Here is a 24,345-nt window from a genome sequence, read left to right on the forward strand (position 1 = left end):
CAAATGAGGGAAAGAGGTTTAAAAAGGTCAGCTCACTTTTCCAAGATCATCACCTTATAAGTGATGGAGGTAGGATTCACACCCAGGTAGCCTGACTGTGAATCCTATGCTCTTAATCATTTAACTGTGCCACCTCCCAAAGCTGTAACTGCCATATTTGCTTGTACGTAAAATGCAAGGATTACAAGACATTGTACTTGGAAGGCTATTGGGGGGTGTATCTGTTTTTACTAGTACACAATTATGTTGGCGTTTCTTTTTGTGATGTTGGTTTTTATAAATGTTTTGTGATTCTTTATCATATTTGTAATGAGTCGAGCTTAGAATGAATACAAGTGAGAAACCCTGTACATCTGCAAGTTCAGGGTATATTTTTATTTTAAGATGAGTTTTAGGCTTCGTATCTCTCCTGAGGACCCAAAACACTGCCCTCCTTTTGGAGACTTTGAGAGTTTCCTGTTGAAGCCCTCATGGAAGAGCTGTGGTCTTCCTGGGAGCAGGCATGTGAAACCACTGTTCTAAGAACTTGGATCTGTTGAGGCTGTATTTCACTCGTTTAGTTACTTCCCAACCAAGTGATGATGGTGTGCTACTTTTCCCAGCCCCTGCTGGTCCTTACCTGGGGTTATTCTGGAGTTCTGATGGAAAAAGTCACCTTTGCATGGGAGGTCTTCTCTTTTAACAAAATAAGGATTTCTCAGCCTGGTTGCTTTTTGCATTCCACATGTTTTTTGTCTGCTTTACATTGTTGACAAATTCTTCATTGTTCTAGTGTGTCAGTGGTATATCTCCTGCCCTTGTGACACTACTAAGGAGTTAATTTTTACAGTTTTTGACCTGGGATTTGGTGAGGAAAGTATGTTCCTACATTCAGCTATCTTGAACCCAAATTCCCCTTTCCTCTTGTTTCTGAACTTTTGGTAGTGTAAGTCCATGATGTCAATCTGAAATTCTGAAATCCTAAAAACTCTGAAATCCCTGAGTTTTTCTTGAAATTCATTTGGTAATAAATCTGACAGACCTGAACTTACCTACTAACTTTGGTAGCAAGACCAAAGAGGGTATTTCTAATCTTCACCTTTTGTACTTGGTGTGACTATTCATAAGTTCTGTTCAGTTGTGGAGTGCCCATTGCGAGGGTATTTGTGATATATTATCATAAGACAGTTCTAAAATATGAAATTCTGAATTTTAAAACACAGCTAGCCCAGATAAGGGATTGTGGGCCTTTGTGCCCTATTGGATTTAGGAGGACTTAACAGAATAAATGAGTTTCTGAGAGGGATTAGTAAGTTTCTGGTTATAATGGAATTTGATTTGTGTTTTATATTTGGGTTTATGAGCAATAAGAAGATAGAATTGGAAGATATGGGTTAAAAAGAAAGGTACGGGGCCTCCCTGGTGGCGCAAGTGGTTGAGAGTCCGCCTGCCGATGCAGGGGATGCGGGTTCGTGCCCCGGTCTGGGAGGGTCCCATGTGCCGCGGAGCGGCTGGGCCCGTGAGCCATGGCCGCTGGGCCTGCGCGTCCGGAGCCTGCGCGTCCGGAGCCTGGGCCACAGCAGTGAGAGGCCCGCATACCGCAAAAAAAAAAAAAAAAAAAAAAAAAAAAAAAGAAAGGTACATTGGGCTTCCCTGCTGGTGCAGTGGTTGAGAGTCCGCCTGCCGATGCAGGGGACACAGATTCGTGCCCCTGTCCGGGAAGATCCCACATGCCGTGGAGCGGCTAGGCCCGTGGGCCATGGCCGCTGAGCCTGTGCATCTGGAGCCTGTGCTCTGCAACGGGAGAGGCCACAACAGTGAGAGGCCCACGTACTGCAAAAAAAAAGAAAGAAAGAAATGTACATGAAAATGAAAAGATATTCTTATTGTAGAAGCAATATGTGACTTATAATGATGTCTTTTCAATTAATCCTTAATAAGCAATTACTAAAAAACTGTATTTTATCTAAAAATTCAGGGGCGGAAAGCTACAATAGACAGTCATCAGGAACCATTTGCTCACTTAGCCCCAGAGAGCGTACCTGATACTTTTGAAGATGCAGTAAATAAACTTAAACCTTCAGCTATAATTGGTAAGTAAAGTTGTCAAGTCATTCTGTTACTTACCTGTGTAATGCCAGTTATAACTTCCATGCAGGATTACTCAAAATGAAATGACAGATTTTACCTAGCTTTCAGCATATATAATGTTTTCTATGATAGCTTTTTTTAAATTGAAGTATATCTGATGTGCAATATCATATAAGTGACAGGTGTAAATGTAGTGATTCACAATTTTTAAAGGTTATACTCTATTTATGGTTATTATAAAATATTGGCTATGTTCCCTGTGTTGTATGTGGTAGCTTTTAGGTACAGTGTGTAAAGTTTTGTTAATGGATGTTGCCTGTACTTTTAACTTCTATAAGCTGTGTGATTGATCATGCTTTGCTTTTAGAGTTGGTATGACTGGTGGGCTCAAAACCTGAAAAAGCCCAAGGTTATTTGAGAGACCAAGAAAATCCTATGCAGAGTCAAAGATTTTCATTGGCAACAAAGCTGTAAGCCTTTGGTATGTTTTAAGAGTCAGGCGTTGCATAGCTGACATCAGACTATGCAACATGGCATTAAGTTCAGAGCAGAAAATGTAAAAGTCTTTAAAAGAGGGACTATTTCATTTCCTATATAGCTGTAAGATTTGAATCTATAATTTTTCTTGTAATTTTGCCAATTTCTTGGAGGAGCCCTGTGGAATGTTATATAGTAAACTTACTGGTTTAAGTCTCAAACAGTCTTTATGGTTAGGAAAAGGATGTCTGTATTAGCTTCTTCACTGATTAGAACTCATAATTTTTTAGAGTGAGAAGTAATCTTAAAGATTGCAAGTGTGTCTCTCTCAAAACTCAGTATGGAAACCTAAGAATCTGTCCATTGACTCAGTCCCTGGAGGGTCAAGGAAACAAAAAGAAAAAAATGTTTAATTCTTTTAGAACTCATGGATTCCTAAGACTATGTCCACACACCTCCACATGGGGAAACACTGAGTAGAAGTTCCTTTTTTACATGAGAAAAACAAGCACAGAGATGTTAAGCAACTTGCCCAAGATTTGTGAATATTTCATATAGCCAGTAGTGACCGAGCAAACACTAAAACTTTGGTCTCCAGATCAGTATTTTTCTCTATTACATATCACTTTATAAAATGGAATTTAAAATTTCTTTGACTATTGAATGTAAGTCTTATTGGATGAACTGTGTAAGCACTCAGCCGAGGGAGGCATTGCTTGGTCATCCCCAGATTCCCACCATGGGCTAAGTATTCTTCCTTCATGCTGTGCTTCTATGCACTGCATGCTTAGCACCTGTTACAAGTTTTCTGATTTTCTGTTTACTCTGTTGTTTCTTCTCTCAACTATAAGCTGCCTGCATTATGCTCATTTTTATATCCTAATGGCCTAATATAGTGTCTGAGACATTGTAGGGGCTTACTAAAAGGTCACTAAACTGAACTCTATCAAGAAAGTGGGGCTTCCCTGGTGGCGCAGTGGTTGGGAGTCCGCCTGCCGGTGCAGGGGGCATGGGTTCGTGCCCCGGTCCGGGAGGGTCCCGCATGCCACGGAGCGGCTGGGCCCGTGAGCCATGGCCGCTGAGCCTGAGCGTCCGGAGCCTGTGCTCCGCAACGGGAGAGGCCGCAACAGTGAGAGGCCTGCATACCGCAAAAAAAAAAAAAAAAAAAGAAAGTGGATTGTGGGGCTTCCATGGTGGTGCAGTGGTTGAGAGTCCGCCTGCCAATGCAGGGGACACGGGTTCGTGCCCCGGTCTGGGAAGATCCCACATGCCGTGGAGTGGCTGGGCCCGTGAGCCATGGCCACTGAGCACAACGGGAGAGGCCACAACTGTGAGAGGCCCGCGTACTGCAAAAAAAAAAAAAAAAAAAGAAAAGAAAGAAAGTGGATTGCTTTAGTCAAGAAGATCTTTTATCACTTCTGAACTCCTATTATTTTATAATGAATACCACAGAGTTTAACAAGTTAACATTTGAGGTGCAAGTTTTTAATTAAAACAATTTTTAAATTGTGGTAAAATACACATAACATAAAATTGGCCATAACCATTTATAAGTGTACAGTGAGGTAGTGTTAAGTGCATTCACATTGTTGTGCAACCAATCTCCAGAACTCTTTTTACCTTGTAAACTGAAGCTCTATGTGCACCTGAAACTATCACAACATTGTTAATCAGCTATACTCCAATATAAAGTAAAAAGTTAAAGGGAAAAAAAATAGCTGAAGTTCTATGCCTGTTAGACCAGTGGTCCCCAGCCTTTTTAGCACTAGGAACCGGTTTCATGGAAGATAATTTTTCCACAGAACAGGGAGGGGGGATGGTTTTGGGATGATTCAAGCATATTACATTTATTGTGCACTTTATTTCTATTATATTACATTGTAATATATAATGAAATAATTATACAGCTCACCATAATGCTGACAGGAGGCAAAGCTCAGGTGGTAATGCGAGCAGTGGGGAACGGCTGTAAATGCAGATGAAGCTTTGCTCCCTCACCCGCCACTCACCTCCTGATGTGCGGCCCGGTTCCTAACAGGCCACAGACTGGTACCAGTCCGTGGCTCCGGGGTTGGGGACCCCTGTGTTAGACAACAGCTACATGATGGAGGTAGTCTTGTACTCTTTTTTTTATTGCCCACAGTTTACTATATCTGGGGTAGACAATAAATATTTAAGTGAAAAATTTTAACATTTTATTGTTTCTCTTTTCAGATTTAAGATTGGAATTATCTCAGCAATGCAAAATCTTATCTTTGTAATGGGATAAGCACAGGTCTTATATTTACCTGTGCTTTTGTTTCGTTAAACCTATTATAGAAATGCTATTGATGAGAAGGCTATGTTTTACCTGTAATGAAGTTCCTTTTTTTTCCCCCCTTATTTTATTACAGGAGTTGCAGGAGCTGGCCGACTTTTCACTCCTGGTGTAATCAAAGCCATGGCTGATATCAATGAAAGGCCTATAATATTTGCATTAAGTAATCCTACAGCACAAGCTGAGTGCACAGCTGAAGAAGCATATACACTTACAGAGGTATTAATAATAGTATGAATTGGTTATGTCTCTTATTTTCCCTCTATTAGCCTATTAGTTATACATTCTTGAATAATTCTTTTTATGGTTGCTCTAGAGATTACAGCATGTATCCATGGATCATCAAATTCTGATGTAAATTATTGCTTGTATCAATTCTGGAAAGCAGTTACTTTATATATCCATTTTAACACCCTCAGGCCTTTTGTGCTATTGTTGTGAATTCTAATTCTCTCTATATTTTAAATCCCCAAAGACATTCTTTTTGTTTTAAACAAAAATTATTCATTTAGATTTACCTACATTTTAATATTTTCTATTGCCATTGTGTCCTTCATGCATACCTGTGCTTCCATCTAGGATTATTTCTTCTACCAGAAGAACTTACTTTAAGTGTGGGTCTGATGAATTCTCTAGATAATTTCTTTATTTTGCCTTCATTTTGAAGGATATTGTTTCACTCTGCATATAAGTCAGAGTTGGTAGATACTTTATTTCAGAACTTTGAATGTATCATTCTTTTGTTTTCTGACTTCTGTTTTCTTTTTGATAGACCATTTTGTCTTCCGTTTTAAGCAGTTTTTCTGCTATGGACTTAGGTGTGGTTTTCTTTGTATTTATTCCACCTGAGGACTGTAGAGCTCCTGAATCTGTGGTTTAATGTCTTTTTGGACACAGTCTGTCTCTTCTCTTGTAGGACTCCAGTTATGTGAATGTCAAGACTTTTTCACCATATCTAAGATGTCTCTTACACTATTTTCTATGTATACCATCCTGTTTGTTCTCTGTGTTTCAATCCTGTGATTTTCTTTGGACTTATCTTCCAGTTTGCATATTCTCTTTTCAGCTGTGCTAAATCTGTTGTTAGGTTCTTAATTTTATTGTATTTTTCACTTGTGGAATTTTATTTCATTCTTTCCATAATTCATTAATTTAGCGTCACAGCCTTAAAATCACGTATTATAAAAATAATCAATTTATAAATACTACTTTCTTGCCCTCACATGTCATGAAATAATTGTTTTTACCCTCTTCACATGTATCTTCAGCATCATAGGGCCATTCTTTTGAGTCATGTGACAGCTCTCTGGAACAAATTTTTACTTTCATCTAAATTGTTTAAAATTTAGCTCTTTTGAATTCTTTGACACTGCCACTGGGTTATATCCCAGTTAAAAGTATCTGCTTATATACCGTTAGGACAGTTCTTTTTCCCTTACTGTTCTGTAGAGATATATTTGTAATCTCCACAATGTAATCACTTTCTGTATTGTTCTTGCAAGTGATCTTTAAGTGACTCTAGGAAGTGATTTTTTTCTTTTAAGTTGGTTACAATGTTGTGTTAATTTCAGGTATATAGCAAAGTGATTCAGTTACATACTTTTTCATTTTTTTGTATTTGTTTCCATTAGAGGTTATTACAAGGTGTTGAATATAGTTCCCTGTGCTATACAGTAAATCTTTGTTGTTTAGGAAGTGATTTTTAAAGCCTTGTTTACAGTGATATATAGGAGTAGTAATTGTTAGGTCATACCCTTGAGAAAAATTAATAAATTTTTTGTTTTTGTCTCTATTAAAAGTATTTTATTATGGAAAATTTCAAGCATACACAAAAGTAGAAAGAACAGTATAATTAACTCCCATGTACCAATACCCTGCTTCAAAAGTGATCAACTTATTACCAATCTTGTTTCTTCTACATCCTACTCACCTTAGATTTTGAAACCAGTCTCAGACATATCATTTTATTATAAATATTATAGTATATCTCTCAAAAGTTAAGGATTCTTTTAAAAATATAATTGCAGTATTATCACACCTCACAATTTTAACAATATTTTTAAATTACTTATTTGATTCTTTTGTATAGCTTTCAGTTCTCTGCTAAAATTTTGTCTTGTCATTTAATTTCTTGAGTATATGAATCATAATTAAGGTTAATGTCTGATAGTAACAAATATCTCACTCTCTGTGAGTCCATTTCTATTAGCTGTCTTTCTTCTTGGTTATCCAGTTCTTGTCTTTTTGTAAACCTAGTTTTACTTCTGTCTTTCACTTCCTTATTGAGTGCTAGGTAGTGTGGATGAAGAATAGTAGGAATAATTTGACGCTCGGAATGAAGTTACCTTCCTCCATAGGAGCTTTGCCTTTCCTTTTGGAGGCTGTCAGTCTGGGGCAGCTCCATATAATTCAGCAGGATGTAGTCCATGGGAGGCCTCATCTGTTTCCACAGTTTACATTTTCTCTTGGGTATGAATCAAAAACCCTGGTATATATATATATTTTTTCTTTTCAGTATGCGGGTCTCTCACTGTTGTGGCCTCTCCCATTGCGGAGCACAGGCTCCAGAGGCACAGCCTCAGCGGCCATGGCTCACGGGCCCAGCCGCTCCACGGCATGTGGGATCTTCCCGGACTGGGGCACGAACCCGTGTCCCCTGCATTGGCAGGCGGACTCTCAACCACTGCACCACCAGGGAAGCCCAAACCTGGGGTATTTATCAGCACCCCTCACCCATAGTGGTCTCTGAAGTATACTTTTTCTCTCTCTGTCATCATGAGACTCCTGATAACTTCAGTGCTCAGGCACTCAGCCACAGATTTTCCTTTTGAAATCACTCACCTGAAGGAGGAAAGCTTCAAATGCTGGGCCCGAATACCTAGCTTTCCTCTTTTTTTGGATCTTGACTGTCTCCACCTCCAAGCTCTCCCTATCTTGGTAGCACTCCCACTTCCTTAAAACATATTTTTAATATATTTTATCCAGTTTTTCTCATTGTTACCAGAGGGAGAATTGGTGTGAAACAACCTAGAAGACTGTTGCCAAAGTAGAACTCTCAGAACTTTCTGAACTTAATATTCATGCTCTTGATATATTTAGCATTGTTTTTTTCTCATTGTTATAAATTTTATTTTGACACATATATTCTCTCAAAATTCCTTTTGTTTCTATATTGCCACTTTGTGTTAGTCAAAATAAATTCACTTGACTAGTGGCTTCCAACAGTTATAATAATTACTGAAACTTCTAATAATTATTGAAATCTTTTCTTTTGAACTCATCCACAAAGTCAGCATACAGATATATTAAAAAAAAAAATCAGTCTCTTTAGTATACTGCCTTACTTCTTTACCAAAGAGTGGTATTAATATTAGCTTGATTGCTCATCCTCTTCACCTGTCTTTACTACTTAAAACTAATGGTTATTGCCCCCCAAATTAAATCTTAGTCTTACACAAAGACTAGTTGATAAATGTACTCCATGTATTATGGGTCTTGGCATTTCCAAAATATGAAAAATTTAAATGTTTTGGGCAGTAGTAGTATATCAGTAGAAGACTTCAAACATTTAAGAATTTTATTTTTTGAATTAATGTTATTGTAATAGATGTACACCGTTTGAATGAATAAAAATTCCTCAAGGAAACCAGTTTGATGATATACTGTATCAGTTCTAAGATGCAAATTTTCTCACAATTTTTTTAACTTTGAAATTGTGTTATCTCTTAAAAATGGTAAAAAAGCATTGTGTCATAGTTTAATTTTACATAATTTTTTTCTTAGTGTTACATAAAATAATGGCATAAATGTATGTATTTGTAGTTACTGCTAAAATTTTAAGTGTCCTTTTGTTTTTGGTGGAGGGATGTCTCAGTGCTAGTCTAACACCCTCTGCTGCTTAGGGATGAAAAATACGTTTAAAAAAAGTGTTTTCATATTTTAATGGCCAGTTGCTCAAAGAACAAAGAATAGGCTAACCTGGACTTCAGAATGAGAATACTGTTATCATTAAGTTCTTGCCACATTTAAGCTATAGGTTGATTATGAAAGAAGAAGAATTAAAAAAAAAAAAAGATGGCCTATTGTGACCACCTAGAGGGGTGGATTAGGGAGGGGGATGCAAGTTGGGGAGGATATGGGGATATATATACATATAGCTGATTCACTTTGTTATACAGCAGAAACTAATACAACATTGTAAAGCAATTATACTCCAATAAAGATGTTTAAAAAAATGGCCTGGAGAAGATGAACTGCTGTTGAATCTTGCCATTCTAGAGAAGATGCCCAAGATCTTTCTAAATCTCCAAATTTACTGATATCATGAGGACATAACATTTTCCCCATAAAGAGCTATATTGTATAATCCACTTTGTAAATCTATTAAAATTAATGGTGGCACAAAAATAATCTATGTTATTATATACATTGTGGTAACTCGTATGGCATTAACCATGATCTTCAAAGAAACAAAATTTTTGTCACAAATAAAACTAGGCTTAGAACAGGTAGAGAATGGTAATAACTATCTGTAGAAAATTCTATAGCTTTCTGGAGTTGTAGGTCCAAGACACTCACCTGGGCCCACCACTGGCACAGTTGACTTGCTTCTACACATAAACCTGAGGTCATTTTGAAATTGAAAGTATGTCTTATAAAAGTAATAATTACTACACATGGGAGATCTTCAGGTTGTCCAAAGGGTCAAATTCTTGAGTGCTAAATCCACTAATGCCAAGGGTCTACTATATTTCAAAGAATAATCACTCTTGCTATAATACACATCTGTAGATGTAGGGAAAAGTAAAGCATTATCTAAACACTTAAAATAACTCTGTCAAATGTTTAGGTGTCATGTCATTTTGTGCATCCTACTGTGTGGAGATAGTTCAACTTTCTGTGAATCACCTTTTAACTTCATCTAAGTAGCTGTTTAAACATGACTTCCTTTAGTTATACCTCAAGTATTCCAAGATAAGTAATCCTGTTTGAAAACTATTGTTTTCTTGCCTTTTTTTTTTTTTTTTTTGGTCAGGTAGGGGTGCAACAGATGGAATTTGTGGGGGAAAGTTATGTATAAAGGATTTATAAATTAACCTTCAGGTACTTTTCAATTCCATGGGCACCAAATTCTCTTAGAAATACTGAAGGTGCTAGTAAAATGTATTATATGCTATTATAGAGCACAGTACTAAAATTGATGGATACAACAAATTTGGAGACTTCCTTTTCTTTAACAAGACAACATGCCATGTTTTTCTGTGACTGTGGTTATACCATATGCCTGTTCTATAAACTGCCTATCTGGGGGGCATTGTAGCATAATAGAAAACCATGGGTTTTTAGAGTTATAAAAATCTGGATTTAAATTTAACTGCTACAGTTGTGATGTGTGACTTTTTACAAAGTACTTGGAAATATTTAAGCCTTTGCTTTCTGAGATTTTTTTAAAATATATATTAGTGAAATGGAGATGATAATCTCATAAGCCTTCTATGTGGGCTAAATTAACTGAGTTAACACATATAAAGTACCTGGTACAGAGCCAGAATCAGCAGATGTACAGTAAATGGTAGCAGTTTAATTTTTGATGTTTTCCCCTCATTCACAGATGTTTATAGCAGTCTTTATTATTAGGGATGATATTTTTTTGCTGTCTACATTTGTTAAGTTTTAAAGGAAATAGAAGTGTCAGGTTTTAAAGAATTTATTAATGGACTTTTTCAACTTTGAATGCTTGCTATGCATAAAACAAACCTTATTCTAATAAGGATTTGAATGAGAGAATTATGTTATATAGTAAATTATGCCTGTTTTGCAAGTAGTATATTGGTCTACTACAGGGTTTAATTTTGTTTTAATTCACCTCAATTTTCTAGTCCACAGAAAGTAACAAAGTTGAGGTTATTTCATTTCTCAACAGGGAAGATGTTTGTTTGCCAGTGGCAGTCCATTTGAGCCAGTGAAACTCAGTGATGGGCAAGTCTTTACACCAGGTCAAGGAAACAATGTATATATTTTTCCAGGTAAATGCCACCATTATTTATGTTATAGAGTAATCATTAATAATTACATTAAAATTCCTTATGAAATTCTTTAGAATTTAAGATTTAAAAAACAGTGGTATTTACAGGATTTTGCTATGAATGTACAGGAAAACTCAAGGAATTCAGCAAATCCAACTTGCTCTATTTCTCCTGAAAATTTATTTATTCATACCATTCATTAAATTTGTTTTTATTATAGAAATAAAGTAGTACATGGTTCATAAAAATGCAAAAGGAACAGAATGTTAAAAAATTACTTAACCTCTTTATCTCTCCTTGGTACCTCCTTATCTATCAGCTATAACCACTGTGGTTTCCTTTGAGTTTTTCTGATGGTTACCATCATGACTGGCATATTTATCTCCCTTGATTCTTCCAACTCTAGACTGTGTGAACTTCCAACTGTGAAATCTAAGTAATAGTCCACACGTAATACCTAATACCTCCTAATACCTTGCTTTCTCTCTCTACCTCTCAATTTCTGTTACTACTTTTAGCTTTCCTGTTAGTTACCTTTATGTAATAAAGAGCTTTTGTAAGCAATTTAAGACAGTTTTTATTAGCTTGCCACAGTGAAAAATGAAAAAAAAAAATCTGGTATTTAGCTTTCTTATATCTTCTTATTTTCTCTCTCAACTATGGTTGGTGATATTTCTACACTGCAGAGAAATTTTTTTTTTTTTTTTTTTTTGAAATTTACATTGTGTTCTGTTGTTTTCCATGTTTTGTCTCTGGATTGATTCTGAAATTACATAACTATGTTATTCATGTCTAAACAAGAGTGTGGTTTGATAAATACAGTAGAACCTGCAATTCTAGATCAACAAAATTTTTGACACTCAAAGTCTTTTAAGTGTCAAGTATAATGAATCCTCCTCTAATTTCTTGCCAGCTTCCTTCATTTCATCCTGATCCTGTCCCACAGCAAATCATTTCTGTGGTGCTTCTCTCTTGCCCATGTACACTCTTCGTCTCATTTTTCTGGAATACATCTTTGAATAAGTCTTTTTATGAAGCATGGATGAAAACTGAGTTTTTATATATCTGAAAATGTCTTTATTTTGTTCTCTAGCTTGATGGTTTGGTTGGGTAGAGATTTGTAGATTCAAAGTCATTTTTTGTCAGACCTTTGGAAACATTTCTCCATTCACTTTCAGTGGCCAGGGTTGCTGATGAGAAATCTGGTGTCAATGAGATTCTCATTCCTTTATACCTACTAGCTTTGTCTCCCTAAAAATGTTTCAGTGTTTTCTTTATCTTTAGATTTCTGAAATATTAGTGGGATGCATCCAGGTTTGGGCTTGATTTCCATCTATCATGCATGTCTGCAGGTGGGCCAATTCACTATATTTTCTCTTCCAAAGGATTTTTTGTTCTGTCTTTTCCTCCCCTCATTTCTTTCCTTTCATTATTTCTGTTTTTCCCTTATGGAACTTGTGTTAGACCATGGTCATATCCCTCTGTTGCCCTGACTTGTAACTTTTATTCATATTTTCTTCACCTCTTACCTTTTTTGTTCTATAATATGGGGGATTTCTGTGGTGTTTGTTCATTTATCTGTATCTGTTTTGGTTTCCTTTTTCCTTTTTTTTTTAGCACTTCTAGTTTATGTTTTGTTTCAACAGTCTTTTTTTATTATGGAAAATTTCAAACATATACAAAAGTAGAGGGAATAATGAAATCCCATGTTCTATTCTCCCACTTTTTGGCAGTTATCAATTTGTAACCAGCGTTATTTAATCTATACTCCCACCCACTCTGCCTTCACTGGGTTATTTTAAAGCAAATCAGACACATCATATAATTTCATTAATAAGTACTTCAGTATGTGTCACTAAAAAAATAATTTTTAAAAAATTAAACATAACCATAATAGTGGTATCACACCAAAGGAAATAAATAATAATTGCTTAATATAATATCATCAACTCAGTAGGTTCAAATATTATTTTTTACTCTCAATACCTTTTCTTGTCATGGAATAACTTTTTAATAGCCACTTTTTTAAAGCTTGCAGCATCCTTTCAGATCTCTCCTGAGAGTTATTAAGATTCTTTTAAATATTTCTTCCTTTGTGCTGTTTATTTTCCAGAAGTTTCTGGTAATCCTTAGTTTATTCATTTTAATGAAAGAATTATGTTGAGTAAAATAGTGTTTGGGCATGAATTTCCTTTGTACTTGTGTCTTTCTCCTTGTGGGCGTCTCCCTGAATAACTGACAGCAGGCTCTAAGATTTTAGGACAGATTTATAGCACACATGGGCTGGCATCAAGGAAGCACGTTATTATAACTGTTGTTAAAATAAAGATTTTGGGCCTGTGAATATCCTAGTGCACTTTCGTCCTTTTTCTAGTGCACTTTCCTCCTTTTCCCCCAGCAGAATGGTTGTGTAGAGTTCCGTTCTGCTTGTCTCTTGAGATCTAGCATCTGTAACAGAAACTCTGCCATCACTGAGAACTCTGCCATCACTTGTAGAACGTGATAATGTTCAAAATCAGTCTGTTCCATCCAACAATATTTCTCTGGCGTAAAGACCATGAAAAGAATACTTCTCTGTTGATTTTAACAAAGCCATTTTTAATATCGTATTTGACTAACAGAGAATTTGGCAGTTGATTACTTTTATATAACATTTCAATGTTCTAACTTTATTAATAACAGTTATTAGGACTATAAATATAGACAAAAGAATGACTTGGTAGCAGAGGTTAAAATGGGCTTAGAAACAGGATTGGCCAAAAGAACGATCAAAAAGCAGTTAAAAACTCAAGGCTTTGGAAATGTTTGAATTACCTACTCCAGCAATTATACTTGGATGAACAACACAATTAAAACCTAAAAGGGCCAGAGCCTTCCTAATCAAGAAGAAGTGACCTAGAGGTAAAGCTGTGCTTTTCGTGGAGAGAGGTCAAGAGTTGGAGTCTGGCACCTGTAAAGGATGGGATGCTAGTGAGCCACCTCCCACTTTGGGCTGAAACCTTAAAGGACTATACCTTGGAGTGTGGGTATAGTTTGCACTTGAGGTGATCTAGAAAACCTCAAGCCTTTGTTTTGGCCTATCAGTGCCCACAGGTGCCTGGCAGAAGCAAGCAGAAGTCTTCTCTGGTACAAGATAACACTATCCTATTCCTCAAGTTACTTTTACAAATAAATTTTCAAATACAACCCTAGTTAAGAAATAAAAGATAATGAAGCACATAAAGAGACAAGCCAACACAAGCCGAAGTAGCAGATACAACAAAAAGAAAACTCTGGAACTCTAAGTATCAGACAAGTGCTATGAAACAAATGCGCTTATTATGTTTATGGGATAAAAGCCAAGCTTGAAAAATTAAGCCAAGTAACACTAAATTCTACAATTGAAAAATACAATAAATTAAGAACTCAGTAAATGAGGCTTATAACAGATTAGACCAAAGGAAATTAATAAACTGGAAGATAGGCCAGAAGAAACGATCCAGAGACCAAAAAAAGGGGAAAATATAGAAAAACAGATATATACCGTTAATTGATATACATTTAATTGAGGTCCCAGAGGAAGATGAGAGTAAGTGAAACAGAGGCAATATTTACAGGCCTCATGGCTGAGAACTGACAGATGACATCACTACACAATACTCAGGAAGCTCAGTGAAATCCACATGGGATAAGTAAAAAGAAATCTACATCCAGTAACATCCTTGTGAGGCTTCAGCAAACAACAACAAAGAGAAGACTGAATTCAGCCAGAGCAAAAAGATTTCCTTCAAAGGAATAATTGTCAGGCCAACTGACTTCTCAACAGCAACAAGATGCCAAAAGACAGTGGAGTGACCTGTGTGAGTGGCTTCTACAAAATACTTGTGAAGCTAGAGCTCATTACACAGTGAAAAGCCCCTTCAAGGATTAAAACAAAATGAAGATATTTTCAGAAAAGGAAAAAAACAGGATTCACCATCTGCGGACATGTAAGAAAGGAAAGTAAATTCTAAAGAGCTTAGGCAAAAGACAAGTCTTCCCAGCTAGAAGCTCAGAGATGTAGGAAAGAATGAAGAGCAAAGAAAGTTGTGAATATTTGAGTATTCAAATATTAAACAAAAGGAACGTTTTATGTGTAGGGCAAAACAATAATGATGTGGGATTTTGAAAGATATAGAGACAAGATTAAAAGGCACAACAATAATACCTTATTGGTTACATAGAGTTAAACTGTTAGGAGAAACTTCCATTGTCTGGCAGGAGGGCAAACTAAAAATTAACATGAAACTTCGATCAGAATGCATGTTATAAATTTTAAGATAACCACTAGAAGACTAGAAGAACTTCCAAACTATGATAAGAGAATATTAGGGGAGGAAATGAAATGATTTTTCTTTTTTAATCCAAAAGGCAAGAAAGAATAGGAAAGGGAATATGGAATAGACAAACGTAAGAAGACAATAGATTTTGCCCCAAACATTTAATTAACTACATTAAACGTAGATGGAATGAATACTCAACTTAAAAAAAGTTATCTAGAGGCTAGATTAAAATAATGAAGCTATTAACCACCATAATCCTCTTCCCATCCCTGAGTAACTGAGTTACCATACTTCCCCACTCTGGCCAAAGACTGCTGGGATACTCTTTGAATAGTGTGAAACCCGAATAGGGTTTGCCATATTTGTGCTCATAGCAAAAAAATTTTTAAGTTCCTAACTCTTACATATGAGAAACACTCAAAGAAAGGGATTTTAAGGAAAATCCCTTATATGAACAGTTTATTTCATAAAAGAAACTAAATAGACAAACAGAAAAAAGCAGTTTAGGAAAAAAACAGATTATGTGGGGAAATGGAATGTTAAAAAAAAAGCTCAATATCCTCATGGAGACAAATATTCCAGACACAAGACAGAATTTTATTTTAAAAAAATTAGAAAACAAAAATGAGCTCTGGAAAATGAGAAGTTCAGTAGAAGGATTATAAGAAAAAGTTGAAGAAGTCATCTGGAAATAGAGCAAAGATCAGAGGATGGAAAATAAAGAAAAGAAAATTAGAGGACTAGTCCAGGAGGTACAATATCAGAAAGTAGAAATTTCAGGGAGAGAGAACAGAAGAGTGGAGGGAAGGAAATTATCAAAGACTTCATGAACATTTCCCCAAATTGCAAGACCCAAATTTCCAGATAGGAAGGGCCCACCTACCAAGTGCCAAATATGGTGGGCGAAAGTAATGCACCTCAAGGCACACATTGTGAAATTACAGAACATTAGGTACAAAGAAAGATCCTACATCCAGAGATGCAGCAAAAAGATAATTGTTGAAAAAGGATCTGGAGGCAAACTGGCACCAGACTTCTCACCAACAATGCTGGAAGCTGTGAGGTACTGAAATAATACCTTACAATTCTGAAGGAAAATTATTTCCAAACTAGAATTTTAAACCCAGACAAACTATCAAATAAAGTGGAAGGTAGTAAAAACATGTGTGTGCGTGTGTGTGTGTGTGTGTGTGTGTTGGGGTGCTGGCGGGGGCTCTTCAAAAATGCAAGATTTCGGGCTTCCCTAGTGGCGCAGTGGTTGAGAGTCCGCCTGCCGATGCAGGGGACACGGGTTCGTGCCCCGGTCTGGGAGGATCCCACATGCCGCGGAGCGGCTGGGCCCGTGAGCCATGGCTGTTGAGCCTGCGCGTCCGGAGCCTGTGCTCCGCAACGGGAGAGGCCACAACAGTGAGAGGCCCGCATACCGCAAAAAACAAACAAACAAACAAACAAAAAATGCAAGATTTCCAGAAATGTATCTCCTATGCACTGTTTTTCAGAAAACTACTGGAGAATATATCCTACCCAAAAAAGAGAGTAACAAAAATCCTAGGAAGAAGTGAGATTTAGGAAATGGACTCAACTTAGAAGCAAAGGGAATCCCCATGAAGATGAAGAGAGTTTCCAGGATGATAGCTCCATATCTGGAATGGAGAGCAACCAAGCCAGATTGGAGTTTCAGCAGAGATTTATTCTCGAGGATGAAATTAGAGAAATGTGAAATAGCTGAAATTACGAGATGATTTAGACAACTAAATGAATAAGTGTCTCAGCATGAAGTAATTTTAAGTACCAAAAAATCAAAGGCAAAAGCAGGACAATAACTTTAGGGAAAACAAAAAGGCAGAAGAGGAAAAATTAGGATATAATGTTAATACACGGCTCAGCTGTGAAGAGCACTTATGAAGTCATAATAATATAAACACTGAACACTGATTCAACCAAAATTATGCTCTAACTATATTGGTAAGAGGGCTGGAAATATGCAAGAAAGCTAAATACTTATTTCCAACAGGAAGGAGTCGGTGATCTCCAAAACTAAAAATCAATCAGAAGAAATAGAAGCAAGCTGTGAGAGAGAGAAATATTAAAATACTCAGCTAAAAGAATTAAAAGTAGTTACTTCTGTAGAGCAAGAAATGGAGGATTAGAGATGGACTGGGAATTGATTTTTTTTAAGTCAGTATCAACATTTTAAAAAAATATTTATTTATGTATTTTTGGCTGCGTCGGGTCTTAGTTGCAGTGCACGGGCTCTCCCTTGTGGCGCATGGCTTTCTCCCTAGTTGTGGTGCGTGGGCTCAGTAGTTGCGGTGCATGGGCCTAGTTGCCCCGCAGAATGTGGGATCTTAGTTCCCCAACCAGGGATCAAATCCCCATTCCCTGCACTGGAAGGCGGATTCTTAACCACTGGACCACCAGTGAAGTCCCAGGAATTTATGTTTTTGTAACAACTGTTGATGAATTGTATGCATTTGTAATTTTGATAAATGTGAAAACTAAATTGAGAAAAGCCATTTGATATTTCTAAAATTATTTCTTCTAATAAGTAAGAATTATAACAGTTAAAGATCACTTAATTTTAGTGCTCAGATTTCTGTTTTCTCTTGACCTCTTCATTTTTTGAAGGGGCTGTTTGGGGTAGGGGTGGGTTACCATTAATTTGCTCTAAATCTAGGAACTTATTTGGCTACTTTCATAATTGGAAGTGACCTTACTACGTAAACTATTTAAAATGTATTCCAGGTGTGGCTTTAGCTGTTATTCTCTGTAACACCCGGCATATTAGTGACCATGTTTTCCTAGAAGCTGCAAAGGTAAATGTTTTAAATATTGTTTGGTTATTTTATAAAGGATGAATTATAAAGCTGAATGGATCTTAAAAACAGAGAGAGAATGGGTTAAATCTGCCTTATGAGTGGAAAGGAAGTTACTCATCCATTGCTTTTTTGATTTACCTTCTACTTTTGCATAAAATTAATTTATCATTTTTCCAGTGTTGGATTGTAAGCTATGAATCTTTTCATAAATACTGTACCTGTATTATACATATCTGAAAGTAACATAATTGTGACAACATAGATAAAATGTCTTTAAATCTGATTTTTTAAAAAGTCTTTAAATCCGGCTATTTCTTTACTGTTTAGTGGTAAACAGTTTTAATTTCTGCAGTGGTTTAAGTGTATTCCTGCTAGAAATAAGGAAAACATGTTACCTGTATTATTCTCTGCTCCCCCAACCCTTTCCCCATTTTATTAGCCCTTATTATTCTGTTATTTAAGCAAACAAAAGTGAAATTCTTTTTTTTTCTCTTCAGGCTCTGACAAGTCAATTGACAGATAAAGAGCTAGCTCAGGGGAGACTTTACCCGCCACTTGCTAATATTCAGAAAGTTTCTATTAACATTGCTATTAAAGTAAGTAATAATTTATACCTCTTCACATAAATTTTAATGGTGTTTTCTTCATGCAAGTAACACAAGTTCATTAGAGAAAAATCAGAAACATTTAGAGGGCACAAAGAAGAAATTTTAGGTTGCTCATATTCTTACTACAGAATATAACTCGCATTTGTTGCCTTCTATTGTTTTTTCTTCCCAAACACATAATAAAAATGCACATACATGCAGTCACCTGTGCCTGTTTTTAAAATTGGTTTCTCACTGTAGTTTTTTCCACTTAATATATTGTAAGCCTTTCCCCAGGTAAATCAATAATAATTCTCATGATCACTAATGCTTCACGGAATTCTCTTTGTTATATCATAGTTTGCTTAACCATTTCTCTATTTTGGGGGACATTTAAGCATCTTTTCATTTTGTTAGAAATAATATTGTAGTGAACATCCTTAGATAAGTCTTTATGTGCATTTGTGATCATTTTTTCTTAAGATAAATTTCTTATCCTAAGAACAAAAGGATTAACATGCTAAGGCCTCTGATACACATTGCCAAATGATTCTTGAGAAAAAAGTATTGTTTTACATTGCCCCTGTTAGATATGAGTGTATCTGTTTTCCCATACCTCTGCCAATATTATTTTTTTTAATTTTGCATATAATTTTTATTTAAAACACTTATTTTATTAAATTGAAGAATTTTTTTGTTTTTATTGAACAATAGGACTCCTTCCATATTTGTCTTCTACTTTCTAACACTGTGCTCTTAAAATATTAAGGGTAATGTTCCTTTTGTTTTGTGTGGTGCAGGTATTTTCCCATTTGTCATTTATTTTAACTTGTTTGACATGCCATTTTCACAAGGTTTTTTAATGGAATGATCTATTTTATGGATTGTTTCCTCACCTCCTATGAATGTTAGTGCTTTCTCCCACTCCAAAATCATAAATATCTATCTGCATTTTCTAATAACTTAAAACTTTTAATCCCTCTGAGATTTTAGTGTGTGATGTGAGACAGAGAAACATTTTTTCCTGAATAGTTAACCAGTTGCCCCAGCACCAACTGATTGGGAATGTTCCTTTTGATAACATAAAAACCTTGATTTCTTTACTAAGAGTTTGTTCCTGACCATATTTGCCTATTATTAGGCACTGTTTTAATTTAATAACATGTACTATTTGATACTACACATTATACATGCTAAAACCATCATTATGGTTTTTCAGTATTGTCTGTTCTGAACTGTTTATTCTTTTGGATGAATTTTTGTATCAGTTTTTTGAATTTAAAGAAAACCCTGCAAACTGTGTATGAAACTATGTCATATTTATAAATTAAGTTGATGAAATTGAGTCTTTCTGTATTGACTCTTTCTTATTCAATCTCTTTCTCCACTTATTAAGGTTTTTTCCTTCTTTTTTAAGTTTTTCAATATAATTTTGTTGTTTTCTTCATCTAAATGTGGCATGTCTCCTGTTATTTTCCGAGATATTCAGAAATGTTGTTATCCTTTAAAATAATGTTTTTTCTTTCCATGTATATGTCCTCACTGGTCATTTCTAATATATAGGGAAGGTATTAATATTTATGAATTTATTTGATAACAGGTTTCTTTGTTGAACAATCCTAATTCTTTTCGTAGTTTCTCAGTTAATTCTTTTGGAATTGTTGAGTTGTGAATCATCTGCAAATAAGTTTTTTTTTTTTAATGTATAGTTCATTTTTCCCTATCTTACTAAATTAGTTGCTACTTAAAATCAGTTTTAAACAATTGGGTTGATAAGGGCATCCTTGTATTTTAATAAGGATTGAAATAAGTATTTTTAAAATATTTTTGAAGAAGTAGGCTTCTATTTGTACTATTTACTAAGATTTTCTTAAATATCAGGATTAGATGTGGAATTTATCAACCACACTTTCAACTTGTATACTGATGATCATAAGATTTTACCCCTTTGACTAATATTGTTATTGTTACATTATATTAATACTCATAAACTAAGCAAAGATTGGGAATTGATAAAGGATGATATGTTTAGGAAATAACCAATTCATTTGATTGTGGAGTCTAAGGTATAGATAGGAAAAAGGCATTAGATAAGATTTGAAGTTATTTTAAGACCAGCTTGTACAGATACACAAATGCCAGACTAAGGAACCAGAATACCTTACTATTGTAAAACAACTGAATTTAGAGCCCAGAATTAGGATGAATAGAGTTCAACTTGAGAATTATAGGATATTACAGGTGGGACAAACTTTGGGATGTATCAGTTGGTTAGATTACTGGTGTGTCCGCATGAAAGGTAGTACATGGGGACATAGAAGGAGATCTGTGCTGGGGTTGGTATAGGAGCAGAGCCCCCAGGATCGTCTCTCTTCCCCCTCCTTCTCCGGTGTCCTGAGGCTTTCCTTTTTAGGAGCCAAGGGATCAGATGAGCAGACAGTGCTGTGTACCTGCCTCCCAGCACCACCCACAGCCACTGGGCAGCCCCATACAATCACCGGTCACCTGCTGCATGCCTGCTTGATCAAGGAGGACTCCCTCCCATCTCAGGCCTTGCCCACAGTCTTCTCTGTGGGTACAGATGTGTTTCCTACAACAGACTGGACAATACAGTTGACCCTTGAACAATGCGGAAGTTAATGGCCGACCCTCTGCACAGTCGAAAATCTACATATAACTTACTGTTGGCCCTCAGTTTTCCGAGGTTCCGCATCCACAGATTCAACCAACTGGGAATCACGTAGTGTATATTTAGTGAAAGAAATTCACATTTAAGTGGACCTGCACAGTTCAAACCCATGTTGTTCAAGGGAATTCTGTCTCAAAATATAGTGAGGTTAAACTCCTAAGACCTAGGACTATCTTTAATAACCATCATTTTTCTTTAAATTTTTCTTTTAGAATACTGAAATAAACTCTAATAGTAGTCACCATTTGGAATGGGAATTAGAGGAGGAGAAAGACATAATTGTTTGATTTTTTTTTTTACCATGTATCACTGCATTGTTTTAAAGTTAAAATTAAACCATAACTTGAGAACTTCACTAGATGACAGGCACTGTGCTACCCTGTGAGGAAGCTCTTCATACTACCCCATCTTACATCAAAACAGAGAGTCAGAGGCTTTATCTTCACCACCAGTCATTGTGTGTGGCTTGCCACAAAGATCAGAAATTAATTCAAGCAAATTTAGGTGGGAAGTAACCTAGCTTAACTGTTTAGGGTCTGGGACCTAGGATCAGAATGCTTTGGGTTTGAAACAACAGTTCTCACTTTAAATAGCTTGGGCAAGTTACTTAAACTCCTCAAACTTTGGTGTTCTCATGTATAAAATGAGAATAATAATAGTACTTGTCTCCTAGGGTTCTTGGGAGGATTAAATGAGATACCCACATAAAGCACATAGAACATGCCTGGCACTCAGTGATGGTGGTGGCGAGTTGCCATGTATAGGTTCTAGCCCTAACTTTACTTGACCTTACAGTTCTAGTGTCCAACACCTGATTTATAATAATTTCTATGTCTTTTAATTCAAATTCTAGACGAAAAACATCTGGCTCACTTTGGGTTAGATTTTCACCCTAGTCCAGTCAGCTATGACTAGGAAGTAGAGTCTCCTACACACGGTCTCAGCAGGGCAGTGGGGAGGGACACAGGCGGGGCAGGCTACCAAGTAGGTCTGCTGGACCAACACACAGTAGAGCTTAAAATTGTTGAAGTATTAAGGAAATGCTGATAATAATCCGGCAGGGGGGGGACTTTAAAGTCACTTTAAAACATATTGAACTTATGGTGAGAGTGCAGATGTTTTTATCTTATCTTTTAATAGTTTGTGAATGTCTTGAAGTGAGTCAAAGTAATGTTATTTTTTATTATGAAAAAAAACGCCATTCTTCTAAATTCATTACTTTGTATTTTAATAATAGTTTTTCTCTTAAATGTGTTAATACTCAGAGTCTACACAGTAATCTTCTGTATTTTTCAGGTTACAGAATATCTATATGCTAATAAAATGGCTTTCCGATACCCGGAACCTGAGGACAAGGCCAGATACATTCGAGAAAGAATATGGCGAAGTGAATACGATTCCATGCTGCCGGATGTGTACGATTGGCCAGAGCCTGCGTCACGCCCTCCACCAACAACGGAATAGAAAAGCACACCACTGATAAACACTTTCCATGCTTCAAGGACTCCTTTCTTCAGACAAAAAGAGAGGACGTTCTCAAATTTATGGTTTTTTCTGTGTTTTATTCTCCCCTACCACTTGGCTTATTTTTTCCCATGAATCTCCACTTCTGTACAGGATGGACCTGTTGACTACATTGTTAATGCCCACCTGCACCCTGAAATCAGATGACCGTAATGCTTTCATTCTGATTTGTAGCTCATACCACATCAGAGACATTAAAAATGTACTTGTGAATGTCTTCACTTGTGCTCCTGTTGACTCTTGCCAAAGTATTTGCTATTTACTATTATAGCTAATCATCTTCTCTCACCCAGTTCTTTTAGGGCTACTAAAATAGAAATTTACTTCTGTGGATATGAGTACAGAATTTTGGGAAGAAGCCAAATTTAACCAAATTCTCAGGACAAATTGTCAGTATCTAAAAATGTCCTTTTATTTCTGCTTCATTTTACCTTCATGCTCTGAAATTCCTTTTCAGTAGATAGATCAGGACAAATCTACTCTATTATGTATTTTCTGGGACTAAACTGAGGCTTAACTATAACGTGGGAGAAATGGGAAGTACTGCTGCCTTTAGACAAATAAACTAGTCATTGTTTTCAACAGTGTATAAAAATCTCAGTGTAACTTTTTAAAATAAATATCTTAAATTTAATTGCTTCAATTTTGCTATTTTATTGCCCAACAAGAAATTTAGGTTTGGTTATTATGAAAAACACATATTTTCATTTTCTTCTAGATGATTCTAAAGAAGGGGGTATAGGATACCTGATGCATAAATTATGATTTTTGACAGCGTGTGACCTAACAGATTAGCCATGTTTCACATCTAAATGAGTCATATTTAGACTCATCTATGAGTCTATACCCTTATTCCAGTAGTGATGCTCTTTATTACTTGAGATAATTTTGGAATGTTCATATGATACATTCCTTTAACTATCATTAGTAGTGACAACTCTTTCTCCATTGAAGATAGATTTAATTGTTTGAAACCACCAAAATTAATTTAGAGCTAAGTGGGAATGAATAAAGTAGGTGTTCAGACCAGTAAATGTCATTTTTAATCCCAGTAAAATGGGTAATAACTGGCTAGTGAGACCAGTTTTTTTACGTGGTTTACACATTGGAGAGTTCCTAAAGAACAATCCCAAACATTTTGAGAAGTAGTATTGCTATATATGAGCCTAACATAGTTTGCTTTGGGGGAACAAACAAAAATGCCCATTCTAGAATGTTAACTACAAAAAATTATTTATAGCTACATATCAGTGTGCACATTATTTTATATTTCCCTCCACAGTCCTTGATACGTTAGATGTGATATTCTGTAGGGAGATAAAAAGGCTTCATTTTTATGTTCCTGTCTCCTTTTACCTATAGGTAGAGATTGATTCACAATAATTTTGAATATATTTCAGTGTTTTTAAGAATGCTCGAAATAGCATTGCCATTTGGAGTATGGGAAAATGCAGTTGATTAAATCCACTTAACAGATGAGTAAAGTCAGAGGTATATCATCAATCTGTTTTGTAAAAAAAGCAATCAGGTCACAA

At 35.9% G+C, this 24,345-nt stretch overlaps 1 protein-coding gene across 1 annotated transcript in view; it reads left to right on the forward strand.

Annotated features, from left to right (window-relative positions):
* Window positions 1–23,444, forward strand: part of ME2 (malic enzyme 2) — a 58,739-nt gene extending 35,295 nt beyond the window's left edge. Inside the window, exons 11-16 of the mRNA XM_060118637.1 lie at window positions 1,958–2,072; window positions 4,941–5,083; window positions 10,788–10,890; window positions 17,937–18,007; window positions 18,508–18,606; window positions 22,583–23,444. Coding sequence (XP_059974620.1) covers window positions 1,958–2,072; window positions 4,941–5,083; window positions 10,788–10,890; window positions 17,937–18,007; window positions 18,508–18,606; window positions 22,583–22,750 — 699 coding nt within the window. The 3' untranslated portion in view covers window positions 22,751–23,444. The remainder of the gene's footprint in view (window positions 1–1,957; window positions 2,073–4,940; window positions 5,084–10,787; window positions 10,891–17,936; window positions 18,008–18,507; window positions 18,607–22,582) is intronic.
* Window positions 23,445–24,345: the final 901 nt, after the last annotated feature.

The sequence above is a fragment of the Mesoplodon densirostris genome, chromosome 15, assembly GCF_025265405.1.
Source record: "Mesoplodon densirostris isolate mMesDen1 chromosome 15, mMesDen1 primary haplotype, whole genome shotgun sequence".
Lineage (NCBI taxonomy): Eukaryota > Metazoa > Chordata > Mammalia > Artiodactyla > Ziphiidae > Mesoplodon > Mesoplodon densirostris.